Here is a 13750-nt window from a genome sequence, read left to right on the forward strand (position 1 = left end):
TAAAAAGGAGGAAACCCAGCATCTGGTGATGTCCAAGAGTTCAAGACTTCAGGCTGTCATTGCCAGCAAAGGGTTTTCAGCCAAGTATTAGAAATGAACATTTTATTTCCAGTTATTTAGTTTGTCCAATTACTTTTGAGCCCCTGAAATGAAGGGATTATGTTAAAAAATGCTTTAGTTGCCTCACATTTTTAGGCAATCGTTTTGTTCACCCCACTGAATTAAAGCTGAAAGTCTACACTTTAACTGCATCTGAGTTGTTTCATTTAAAATTCATTGCGGTAATGTACAGATGTGGTAATGTGGTAATTGTCTCTGTCCAAATATTTATGGACCTAACTGTATGTATGTTGTCTGCGGAGTACAATCAATGGTCTGAGGAGACTTTCAAATACGAATTGCACTATACTACGTAAACATGACAATAAACTTGATTTGACTTAAAATACAAAAGGCTATTATACATTACTTTCTCAAGCTCTTCTTTTGAGCCTAGATCCAAATTATAGCATCTTAATACAGAACAAAACACATTTTTACTTCACTATCTCAATACTTACATAAATTTGTATGCACATATTCTCCTGCACCAACATAACTCCACTTATTTCCTTGTGGCTCTTTAAGCAACAAAATGGCTTACATATTATATTAATTGGCAAGCCAAGATCTGAAAGACTGAATTCAGAAAATAAATTGGTGTAATGTTCAGTTGTAACTGACTTTGTAAACTATGAAATCACAAAATCTCAAATTCAGATAGTCAAACTATATGTAATTTCAATACAGAAAATTATACAGTATAATTGTCATTACTGTATATATATCATCTATAAATGCAAATATCATTAAAAATACAGCACTCACTTGACAATTACTAGGTTTACAGCAAGGCACAGAAAAGCTTAATACAGAATAATTATTCCAAATAAAGAGTCCTAATTTGAGTTTCTGAATACTTAGAAAAATTTCTATTAAAACAGAAATCCAAGACAAGACGTGCATGTTTTTTTAGATCTGACTTTATTACTAAAGAAGATATCCTAAAAATGACCACTCTGCAAGACAGATGGTATAGAATACACCAGCTGTGCGGATAGGAAGCATGTGCAGCACTTCTATAAACCATTCAACAGAGGCTCATTCCCAAAAACAGAAAAAAAGCCAGAGTGAAAACAATTTCATAGCAGATCTGTACAGAAGATGTAATCCATAATGCTTCATCCCTCCAGTCTGTAAAAAGTTAGACAGCCTCCTCTTCAATAGAAGAAAATGCAGTGTACATAAAAGAGAAAGCCCTGCTAGCTGCTTTCATGCAATTCGTGTGAGGAGGTAGGTACACTTTGAGGCAGAGAAAGTCCCATGCTGCCTTCTGTCATAGTCACACCCACTGCTGCTTTCCTAGAGCAGGCTGTGCAGATATAGTCCTCATTTTCAGCCATTTCACAGGAAACTCCCACACAGACTTGGTGGAACCACTCATCACATCCACCATCACATTGTACCCAGTCCACCTTTGATAAAGCAGAAAGAGACAAATAAATAATAAAGCTGTCATATATGTGCAACATCATCATAACTGAATAATGACATACAGCAAACTTCCACAATTTCGGCTCTAAACAACTATTCATAAAACCTCTCTCCTTTCAACTCTAATACAGTAGCTATAGTTTAAAAATACTTCTCTGTATATGTAGTGCCATTTGTGTTTTGGAAAAAAAAGTGTGCTCAAGATGAAATTAAACTGCCATGCATCGCTAAAGCAATGAGCTCTGTCAATGAACAGACCAATCATTTGAAGAACAGCTGCACATTTTTTTTTTTTTGTAAAGTGAATTGTCAGATGACATCATACAATACGGCTTATTTTGTATACTGCATTTCACTAAGTTCTGAGTGCTGTGAACAAATTCACAGTTAAAATGCAGGTATAGATTATATTAATTGGTAAATACACCTGAAAATATTTTCTCAAGTTGGGGGCAAAAACAAAACAAAAGTTAGAGATGCATAATTAAATCCTTCATGGATTGCATTAATTTTGGGTGGAGGGCTTGAGAGCAGTCCTCCAATGAAAACCTGAGGAAGTGGTGGTCCATCTTCAAAAATGTCTCAAATGACTGCAGTTTTACTTCAAATCACTTTCCTTTTTCTTGAAGTTAATCACTGCTGCTAACTGAAATTCTACTATAATTAGACTGTCTCTTTCACCTCTCATTTTAATTTTCTCCAAGATTATTAAAGTTGTGGGATTAATTTCTCAACGTAAGTAGGAAAAATACTTAATGTGTTCCCTGTGTTTATTGTTTTTTATTTCAGCCAAATAACAATAAAAACATTAAAAAATATGCCCAGACATATATTTGGGTACCAACTCTACCTGAAAGTGTTACGAAGATGCTATTTTAATAAACTAGTCAGACAGGAGAAAAAAAAGATGGGGGGGGGGGGGGGGGCACCGATTTATTCTGGTAAACAAAAACATTTTGTTGATTTTCTTGGGGCAATGAAATATTCACAAGCAGGACTGGCAAACTCTATTTACAGTTAGAAATGGCTTCTAATTATGAAACAATTGACAATGAAAATCTGCACTATGGCTGTCCAGGACTGCAAAGGAATATCACTACAAAAATGAGACACTCCTTATATAAAATCTTATAAAATATACCGACATATAACTTGAATTAATTAAATTTAAATGTGGTATTCTGGAGTATTCATTTTTAAATTATTCAACAAAATAGTCTTTGTTAATCTAAAGTGTATGGTCATTGCTGGAGAAGACTTGTAATTGTGCACTTATCCCTTTCAAAAATATAAATCGGTACAAAACTTAACAGTCAATATAAAATAAACCACCTGTGATTGTCTTTGAAAGTACCATCATAATAACTTAAAAGTAACATTAGAGAATGCTGCCTTTTCAGAAAGGCAAAATTTTCCTCTGACCTTGTCTTTGCAGGGTCTCTGGCAGTTCTTGGCAGCACATACAGCGTTCTCATCATCAGAGTCTTCAGCTCCAGACCAGTCATACTTAGAAGGGATGTCTAGTACTTTCTTCTCCCTTTTTTTCTCTGTAACTTCTTTAGCTGCCTCTGCCTTGGCTGCTGCTCTCTCTTTCTTCTTTTTTTCTTTCTCTTCTTTAGCTAGTCTCTTAGCCAGTTGCTTGAGTTCTTTGGACTTCTCAGGATTGAGCTTAAGCTTCTTCTTCTTGGGTTTACCCTCAGTTTTCTTCTGCTCTTTAGATTTGGGCCGCCCATCTCCTGCCAAAAGCATCTGTTCTGCCTTCTCTAACTTCCTTTTACGCTTTTTCTCTGAGGAATCCTTCACTTTTACTTTAACTGTTTTTTCCATTATCCCTTCTTCCTGGAAAATGAAAACAGACAAATACAAAGTAAGAACCATAAAGGTGAAGAATACTAAATAAACAGTAAAAAGAAAATTATTAAGATAAATAGCTTGTTTTGATGATTTTTCACAACGCATTCACACATACTGGCTATTCTGGCAGTAGTATAGCTTGTGAAAGTATTTAAATGATCAGAAAAATAATAAGAGAATATTATACAAAAAGCTACAATTTTGCAATGAAATGCTAAAACTTTAAAAATGTAGGACCTTTATGACTAAACATTGTATATTGGAATTATTTTCTAATGTCATTTAAACATTTCTTAAAAAAAATTAGGATACCCATTACAATGAGCATAGACACTGGTAACCATGCTGAAACATGTAAAGTTAACCAGAAGTGCCCACTTAGATGGCCGCCCTGCTAACAAAAGCAGACCTCATGGCTGTTTTCAAATGTCTCAGCTGATAGCAGCAAAATTTAATCAGGAACATAAACATGGCTAAAAGCACAATCATACTGTAAAAACGGATAAACATGTCAATGTACAAATTATCATAGATATGACAAAGCAATGTTTAACATTCAATGAAGCTAGAAAGTTGGTTAAACATCCACCTTACATTTTCTGAGTCCACTTGTCTGGTCTACGGACACATGAAGCCAGATCCTAATCCAGCAGCATCAAGTTGCAGGAATCATCTTTGAATGCATACTTACATGTAGTTACACAGCCAGTTTACTATCATCAGTCTGAGAATCTTACACATTGAGATGTTGTACTAAAACTCATTTAGACATTAAGAGAACATGCAAGCTTTACACAAGCAGTAATCAGGACAATACTTGAATCCAGTTCCCTATTGGTGACAAATGGCTAAAGCAATGCAATACTGGCCTACAATACCACTTGCTAACCACACATAAAGTCAGTAAAAATACTATTAACAATAATAATAAAAAAGGCCAGAATCTGAAAGTACAAAATGGCTCAATTGTCAAGCACAGAATAAAATGGACTAAGAAATACAATCTGTTTGCAGTTAAGTCAGTGGTGCAGTAATGGACCAGACTTTGTTGTATGAAGAAGGAGAAGGCTGGGGCATTTTTCTTTAAAATGTAACTTTTTGATGCAGTTGTTGCACAGTGATGAGAGAGGGCATGCTGAAAGTCATTTGAACTAAGACTTAATGCACCCTGAATTCACAATACTGCCTAGAAACTGTTCAACATGAAGGAACATAAACACTGACTTCTTTTATAGGGTTTAGTGGACTTTAGACATCAAAAAATACTAGTTGTAACAATAAAAAAAATACCAATCATCAACTATTTAAAGACACACTTAACACTAGGATGTCTACAGTCAAACTAGGTTGGGTTTGAGGAGGAAAGTGAAAAGCCTTATAAAATGGCCCTGGACAGCAATTTTTCTAGATGCTGAAGAATTTAGCTGACTTTTGATTTGCATTTTTGTTTAATTTAAAATTACTCTTTACAATATAGGTTTTTAAAATAACCAGTCTCTCAATAACAGAATTCCCATCTGGAAGCTTTCAGTTAGACTGAAGTTTTTGAATAAGACAAGAATGTGTGTTTTGCATTTCTAAAACACGTACCAATCACGGCAATAAAAAAATTCAGCTAACAAAAAAACACTTAGTCACTTTACTATGTTTGTTAATAATTTCCCATCAATACAGTCCTTAAATGACACAGGTCACATTGTAAAATCACATACATATTCATAAATGATAAATTCTATAAAGGATACCCAGAGTCTGTTTTGTGGAGAATAACTACAGGACAACTACTGAATATTAAGCAAATTAAGAAGTTAAACAGTAAATGTACTCTTAGGTATCATAAAGTCACAACATTAATACCCAATGTTATCACACTTCAGATGTAAGTTTAAGTAAAAACTGGCCATTTTTTCCACTTTCACCAAGGTTAGCCAATTGTCCCCTTAATCGTTTTCCAAAAGGAAAAAAATACGCTCTTCAAGATGGTTAAGAAGGTAAAACCTTACCTCCTTATTATAAATCTTTTTCATATCTGTTCACGCCTATACAGCAGCATACCAAAACACAGCAATGCAATGAATGAAACTAAAAAATCTATAGACAGATTTTAAAATTAAATAAATAAAAATGATTGCACATTTAGCTAAACTAATCTGCTCTAGAAAAATTAACAAGGGTGCCTTTTAAGGATCTTTGTTAAGGATATGTTTGCAAATGCAACATCTGAAAACTTTAAAGAGAGTTCCTGCAATAAAGTATTTGACCCTTGGAGCAATGCTGAGTGAAGCTGCACTGTGAAGAAGATCCTATGTGCAGTACAAAGCAGGCACCTCTAGAGTAAAAAAATGTTGAGAATTCCCTTCTCACCACAGATTTCATTAAAACCAGATGTTGCATCTCTGTGGGGTTAATTTATAAATAAAGAAAGATGAAGAATGATAACAACACAAAGCAGGGAACCATTATACAAACAAACAAAAATGTAGCAGAAATCGAATATGATGAAAATTTTAACTCCAAACCTCCTGACATATTTTCCTTTTTGGGGACTCACAGCCTTATTAAAATAAACAATTTGTGTATGTATATTTATATGTTACCATCAATGTGTGAAATTAGGCATTGTGTAGAATGCTGAAAATGGGACGGAACAGTATATATGGTTGAAATAGTTTACTGTCAAATAATGCAAAGAGTACGCAACACGTGTTTCGCCCTAATTCTGGGCTCATCAGGCGTAACCACCCATACAATCAGATTGTGATTCAGACTATGAATGCCATATATATATATATATATATATATATATATATATATATATATATATAAACAAACACACACACACACACACATGTATATAGTATATAGTATGTGTGTATATACATATATATGTGTAGATAGATATATTTTTTGGTATTTGGTACACTGTGTTAATCTCTTTTTGTAACAGTATGGGTAGCAGATATTTTTTCCTCTTTAAATGTATCCACTTTCTTATTTAATTGATATATTATCCAATTTAGGTACTGTATACCTCCATGACTTGCAAGAAACGCTCTTCAGATGGAGGATGTGTTGCCTGCAGTATCCTCCAGATGTGCTGCGTTTCATCCAGTGACACTTCCAAAAGATCCCCTACCATCATCAGATCTTCTAGTTGGGCCTTGGCAGATGGAGAGAGTTCAAGCACAGGTGGCTCCAAACTTCGAGGTACCAAAGGAGTCTTCCGAGGTTGCTTTCTAGGAGTACCTGTACCTGAAAAACAGTGGCACAGTTTAATATAATCTTGTGCAGAAAACAATAGATTGACTCTATATACAAATATTCAGAACATCTAACAAATGTAGGCATTTTTAAATGAAATAAATAGTGTTATGAAAGACAATTTTAAAATTAAGATACATAAATAGTGAAATGTAGAACTTACTTTGTGCGCAGGATTTTGAAGCTGAGGAGTATGCATGCTCTGCACAGAAGGATGGTGTAACAGGCCACATATGAGTAACCACTTCCTCTGATTTTATTGGTATTTCCTCATCACAAAATAAATTTGATTCAAGACTGCCAAATGACTTCACATTTGTGGAATCCTAAAGTAAAAAGTGAGGATCTCTTTAGCCCCTTAGCAGGAAAATGTGATAGTATTTTTATGTTTATTCTGCTAGTTTCAAGAAAACAACAAACACTGGGCGACTCAAAAAAAATCAAAAAGAGTGCAAGCATGGTTGAAAAATATTATCCATGTATTCATTATCATTTGCATGATTACAAGATGCATAATAAAAAAAATAAAAATTACATTATACACTTTGCTTCACTGATGCAAAATTGTGGTTAAAGACATACTATTTTATTCTATTATACACTGATGTATATTCCCTTTACTATACTTCACTATTTGTAGGGGTTTCCCAATTAATATTTGGGAGCCACATTAGTATAATACCCCTCAGGGCCCCCAACCTAACACCATAAACTTGCCTTTTTCATATTATTTAAAAGTTGCATATTAACACTGTTTTCTGCAATGGAATGGGCCTCTAGGATAAGACTTACTCAGATCAGGGGTTTTCTAGGAAACTCCTGGAGCATCCCTGCAGTTGCAAGTACCAACATCACTTCCATGGAGTATTTTTTTTTTTACCTTTAACTGATTAAATCTATTAATTGGTTCATTAGATTAATTTTTTTCCATTTCTTATTGTGCATTTAGAAAAGTGCAGTGGCGTGAGACTGGAATTTATAATACATTAAGATTTTTTTCCATAGGTTTAAACGCTTAACACTTTTTAGGTTGTGTTTGCTAAGTTAACTGCATCCAAATAAGACAGTTAATGAAGAAAGGAGAGGTGCAAATGACACCATTTTACAAGACAGCAGCTATTTCAGAGTTATCCACTTGTGTACTTATTAGCAAATAAGCACTTAAATAACCTGAAAATTAAAAAAGAACAGAGTAATAAATTTCAGGATAAAAGGGATAAATTTGTTCCTGCCTAACATACTGGTACAAACATTTTTGTTTAATTCTGTAATGATTTAGTATAACCAGATTGTATTTTCTGAATTCACACATGAAAACATAGAAACTGGGAAATAACAACATGCTTCATTAAGGGAAGAGTACAATTAAATGACAAAAAAATTTTAAGACAAAAACCTGCCGCCACATGATAGCCCCCAGGACTGAACTTTAAAACTTCTGACTTAGGTAAAGTAAATATAGACTGCCCAGACTGAACCTAGGTGGCCATTTTCCCTTGGTTGATGAAACAATGTATTCTTGGAGTTCTGAAGACTGTGGACTATCTTTGGTATTATTTTTTTTTCTCTTTAAGTTTTGCCTTCCTGAAATTTTTATTTTCATCTGTTGCACTGCCATTCGGCCATAACCATAACTACTAATAAAATAAACTATACCTTCATCATCTGCAGAAAAATAGGCAATGTTTTTCTTTAACGTTTCAGTTATCCTGAACATTTTTTTTGTTTGTAAGTGGGTACCTTAACATCGTATCCATATGTCTCCCGGATATCTTCATCTGAATCTGTCTCTTCATCATCATATTCAACTGAGAGACGAGGTGGTGTGGTTACTCCTCCTGCTACTCGGTTAAAACCAGACTGCTGGAAAGTGTGCAGGTGTCCCTAAAAAAGATTAAAATAAATAAATTACTACTTTATATGATTTAGTTATGCTTTCTAGCAGATCCAAATGCCCAATATTCAGACAAACTGAATGTGTGAATAGACAGAGAATCATGTTTGGATACATGTAGGAAGAACAAAGAAGAGGTTTCAAAACCAAGCTCATACATTTTCCCTTGGGAACCTTAGAGTGAAGAATCCTTTACACTGAACAATGAGTCTATTCTGTTATTTTGATTTCAACATTGAGCTCAGAAAAAACAGAATTTTTTTCTGTTTTATGAAATGTGCAGCCACCTGGAGCATCTATCCTAGGCATATTCAAGATAAATTAGGAGGAAAAAAAAAAAAAACACAAGACAATGAATACAAAAATCATACACTGAATAGAAAAAATTATATATTTTGTACATAGCAAAAATAATCATGCACTTGTCAGTATGAGTGGCTGTTGAGTAACCTTACCACCAGTGGCAGATTTTATCCAAAGGTTACAAGTGTCCTGTTGTACCTATTGTCAGAAAAGAGGTTCTGCAAATACATGCACAGTGCATAGTTCAATGATACAGGCCACATTCAAAGTAAAATAAAAATTACACACTAACAGGATTAATAGCCTCTTTGTTTCCCTCAAATTAGCTGCAGTTGAATATAACCACACAAAATAATTAAAGAAATACGTTGAAAATGTATTACGCACTCACTGCCATCCAAGAGTGAATAAAGCAGACCAATTAAAAAATTCCAGTTTGATTTTTGTGCTATATTTTTATAAGCCTCCTTCAAACATAAAACTCCATGAAAATGTAACATTTGCAATCAGAAACCCCATGTTTTGGTATATAATATTGGTGCTGCTAGTCATAATTCCTGTATTAGGATATATTATAAATAATGATTTATTTATAAGAACTAACTTGGCTTTACACTTGTTTACTTACTAGCACTTACTAATGCATACTGTACATTCCTCAGCATCTATTTGTGATCAGAAGGTGCCAGCTTTATACATTTCAACTGAGGCTGAAGACTTGCGTCTTTAGTCTAGTTTACCATTATTAGACCTAATGGTTAAGCTATTCATACTACAAATAGGCTCTTAAGTATTTTCACAGAAATAAAAGTTTGTTGCTTAGTATGAAGTGTTATTGACTCTCTTCTAAAATGTTTCTCTTCTCAGTATCCAGCTACAGCATTTGGTATTACTGCTACTTTGCTAAGATACTGTCCCATGCAACAAGACATCACTGGGAACTGGATTCTTAGGGTCAGTTGTTACTACCCTAAACCACATTATTTTACATCAAATCATAAGTATGTGCTTATTAAATTGTAGAATATGAAGAAGAAGGAGAGGGTACTGGCATTGTACAATATTCTGGTCACCTGTGTTACAAGTAAATGACAAAACCATCAGACAGTAAGAGAAAAACATTCAGCCACTAGGCTATAAATTGAAGTGGCATGCCCAAGTGAAAATATTTTAGAAACTGGATCATGATTATATCTCTCTATTATAAAAAAAAAAAAAAAAAAAAAAAAAAAAACGAGACGTGATCTTTTAAAGAGAGACAGAGAGCCAGAGAGACACTTTCATGTCCCGCGACACCGTCAGGTCACGTCATACTGACATCCTTTGGAAGCAATCCATGCCATACTTACAAAAATTTTCAAACAATATTACGGTCATCTAACCTCTCAGTTGTTGGCATGCCCTACTTACAACCATTTTCAAACAAGAACACAGTCATCTAACAACTCAGTTACATTATTATTGCATATCTAAAAGTCGAAGATAATCATCTCTTCTTTATTAAATCTAATCAAGCAAAACTTAGAATGGAACATATGCAAGGTCTCATTGATGACGTTCAAAATTCAAATATCAATAGTTCAGACAAATTATAGGTAAAGCAGTAATATTACCATCATCATATCAAGGTAGTCCAAGAGCACTACAACAGTTATATCATGATGCAAAGGCAATATCGGATTTATTTATTACAATGACGTGCAATCCACAATGGCCAGACATCCGCATATTCTTGAGAACAATGCCACCAGCTACATCGGCTCTGGATATTCCCACTTTCGTAAGTAGATTATTTTATCAGAAAGTCTTATTTTTACTGAATGAACTCGAAACGGTGTTCGGTCAGATCAGAGCATACATTTACACAATCTAATTTCAAAAATGGGGTTTGCCTCACATGCATTTATTGGTTACTTTGCAAAATAAATTATTAACTGCTGATGATGTAGATAGCTTTGTCTGTGCTGAAATTCCAAACAGAGAAACCTATCCTGAATTATGGTACAAAGTCATTAAACACATGTCTCACGGACTTCATTTAAAAGATTCCGTATTTTGGGACTCAAATGAAAAAAAGTGTTTAAAGAAATTTCCAAAAGCGTTCATTCAAACAACAGATATGACTAAGGCTGGCTTTCCTAATTATCGCCGAAGTGATAATCGTCAGGAACAACACACTTATCACGGAAAGAAAGGTGGTAAAATTGTGATGCTTGATAATTCAATGATTGTACCATATAACCCGTATTTGCTCAAACGATTCGATTGTCATATTAATGTCGAGTATTGTGCATTGGTTATGAGTATTAAGTACATCTACAAGTACATTCATAAAGGGCACAATAGAGTACACGTAAGTTTATCGAAACAACATTCTCAGAACGAAGTTCAAGCATATTTAGATACTCAGTACGTCAGTGCAACTGGAAAGCAGGTAGCATTTAATGGAATTGCCAATGCACAGTCGAAGTCATTCTGTTGAATTATTACAGATTCATTTACCAAGTCAGAATATGATTCAATTTATAGAGGGCAAAGAAGCAGAAGCTTTAGAGGTAGTGAAAAATATAAATACAAAATTATTGGCTTATTTTGAACTTAATAAAACAGATGTAAAAGCAAAAGCATATACGTATTTGCAAATTCCTCAACATTACACATGACGGAAACAAAAAAACAGTGTGGCATCCAAGAAAAATTAATTGCAAAGGTGTTGCTCGATTAAATAATGTATCACCAAAAGATATCAAACGGTTTACAGTGATCCACGGGTATATCGCGGTTCAGCTATCGCGCCCCCGCTACATCGCGGATTTATTAATACTATTATTATTACTAGGGGGCGGAGGCCCCTTCTCGCTTCGCTCACCCACCCCCGGGTTTGGTTTACCGGATAAACAATTTAAAATGATTGTTATTTTCATGGGAATTGTTACATATGCAATATTTGTCCTCCCCTCCTTTAACCGCCACCTTATCGTGGTGGAGGGGTTTGTGTGTCCCAATGATCCTAGGAGCTCTGTTGTCTGGGGCTTTATGCCCCTGGTAGGGCCACCCAAGGCAAACTGGTCCTAGGTGAGGGATGAGACAAAGAGCGGTTAAACAAACCTCCTATGAAGAAAAACAATTTTGGACGGCGTTTTCCCTTGCCCGGACGCGGGTCACCGGGGCCCCACTCTGGAACCAGGCCTGGAGGTGGGGCTCGATGGCGAGCGCCTGGTGGCCGGGCCTGCACCCATGGGGCTCGGCCAGGCACAGCCCGAAGAGGCAACGTGGGTCCCCCTTCCCATGGGCTCACCACCTATGGGAGGGGCCAAGGAGGTCGGGTGCAGTGTGAGTTGGGTGGTGGCCGAAGGCGGGGACCTTGGCGGTCCGATCCTCGGCTACAGAAGCTGGCTCTTGGGACGTGGAATGTCACCTCTCTGAAGGGGAAGGAGCCTGAGCTAGTGCGCGAAGTTGAGAGGTTCCGGCTAGATATAGTCGGACTCACCTCGATGCACAGCTTGGACTCTGGAACCAATCTCCTTGAGAGGGGCTGGACTCTGTACCACTCTGGAGTTGCCCCCGGTGAGAGGCGCCGAGCAGGTGTGGGTATACTTATTGCCCCCCAACTTGGAGCCTGTACATTGGGGTTTACCCCGGTGGACGAGAGGGTAGCCTCCCTTCGCCTTCGGGTGGGGGGACGGGTCCTAACTGTTGTTTGCGCGTATGCACCGAACAGCAGTTCGGAGTACCCACCCTTTTTGGAGTCCCTGGAGGGTGTGCTAGAGGGCATACCTTCTGGGGACTCCCTCGTTCTGCTGGGAGACTTCAATGCTCACGTGGGCAATGACAGTGAGACCTGGAAAGGCATGATTGGGAGGAATGGCCCCCCCGATCTGAACCCGAGCGGTGTTTTGTTATTGGACTTCTGTGCTCGTCATGGATTGTCCATAAGGAACACCATGTTCAAGCATAGGGGTGTTCATATGTGCACTTGGCACCAGGACACCCTAGGCCTCAGTTCGATGATCGACTTTGTGGTTGTGTCGTCGGACTTGCGGCCACATGTCTTGGACACTCGGGTGAAGAGAGGGGCGGAGCTGTCAACTGATCACCACCTGGTGGTGAGTTGGCTTCGATGGTGGGGGAGGATGCCGGTCAGGCGTGGTAGGCCCCAAACGTGTTGTGAGGGTCTGCTGGGAACGTTTGGCAGAGCCCCCTGTCAAAAGTAGCTTCAACTCCCACCTCCGGCAGAACTTCGACCACATCCCGAGGGAGGTGGGGGACATTGAGTCCGAATGGGCCATGTTCCGTGCCTCTATTGTTGAGGCAGCTGACCGGAGCTGTGGCCGTAAGGTGGTCGGTGCCTGTCGTGGCAGCAATCCCCGAACCCGTTGGTGGACACCGGTGGTGAAGGATGCCGTCAAGCTGAAGAAGGAGTCCTACAGGACTCTTTTGTCCTGTGGGACCCTGGAGGCAGCTGATAGGTACCGGCAGGCCAAGCGGAATGCGGCTTTGGTGGTTGCTGAGGCAAAAACTCGGGCGTGGGAGGAGTTTGGGGAGGCCATGGAGAACGACTTTCGGACGGCTTCGAGGAGATTCTGGTCCACCATCCGGCGTCTCAGGAAGGGGAAGCAGTGCAGTGTCAACACTGTATATGGTGGGGATGGTGCACTGCTGACCTCGACTCGGGACGTTGTGGGTCGGTGGGGGGAGTACTTCGAAGACCTCCTCAATCCCATTAACATGCCTTCCAATGAGGAAGCAGAGCCTGGGGACTCAGAGGTGGGCTCCCCCATCTCTGGGACTGAGGTCACCGAGGTGGTCAAAAAACTCCTTGGTGGCAGGGCCCCGGGGGTGGATGAGATACGCCCGGAGTTCCTCAAGGCTCTGGATGTTGTAGGACTGTCTTGGCTGACACGC

At 37.8% G+C, this 13750-nt stretch overlaps 1 protein-coding gene across 2 annotated transcripts in view; it reads right to left on the reverse strand.

Moving 5' to 3' along the window:
• Positions 1–878: 878 nt before the first annotated feature.
• Positions 879–13750, reverse strand: part of kdm5a (lysine (K)-specific demethylase 5A) — a 146104-nt gene continuing 133232 nt past the window's right edge. The window contains exons 24-28 of one of the 2 annotated variants that reach the window (XM_051930694.1): positions 8389–8532; positions 6812–6974; positions 6419–6639; positions 2956–3372; positions 879–1514 (exon numbers count right to left, since the gene is read on the reverse strand). In XM_051930694.1, coding sequence (XP_051786654.1) covers positions 1302–1514; positions 2956–3372; positions 6419–6639; positions 6812–6974; positions 8389–8532 — 1158 coding nt within the window. In that variant the 3' untranslated portion in view covers positions 879–1301. The remainder of the gene's footprint in view (positions 1515–2955; positions 3373–6418; positions 6640–6811; positions 6975–8388; positions 8533–13750) is intronic. The other variant, XM_051930696.1, reaches the window with a different exon arrangement.

The sequence above is a fragment of the Erpetoichthys calabaricus genome, chromosome 1, assembly GCF_900747795.2.
Source record: "Erpetoichthys calabaricus chromosome 1, fErpCal1.3, whole genome shotgun sequence".
Lineage (NCBI taxonomy): Eukaryota > Metazoa > Chordata > Cladistia > Polypteriformes > Polypteridae > Erpetoichthys > Erpetoichthys calabaricus.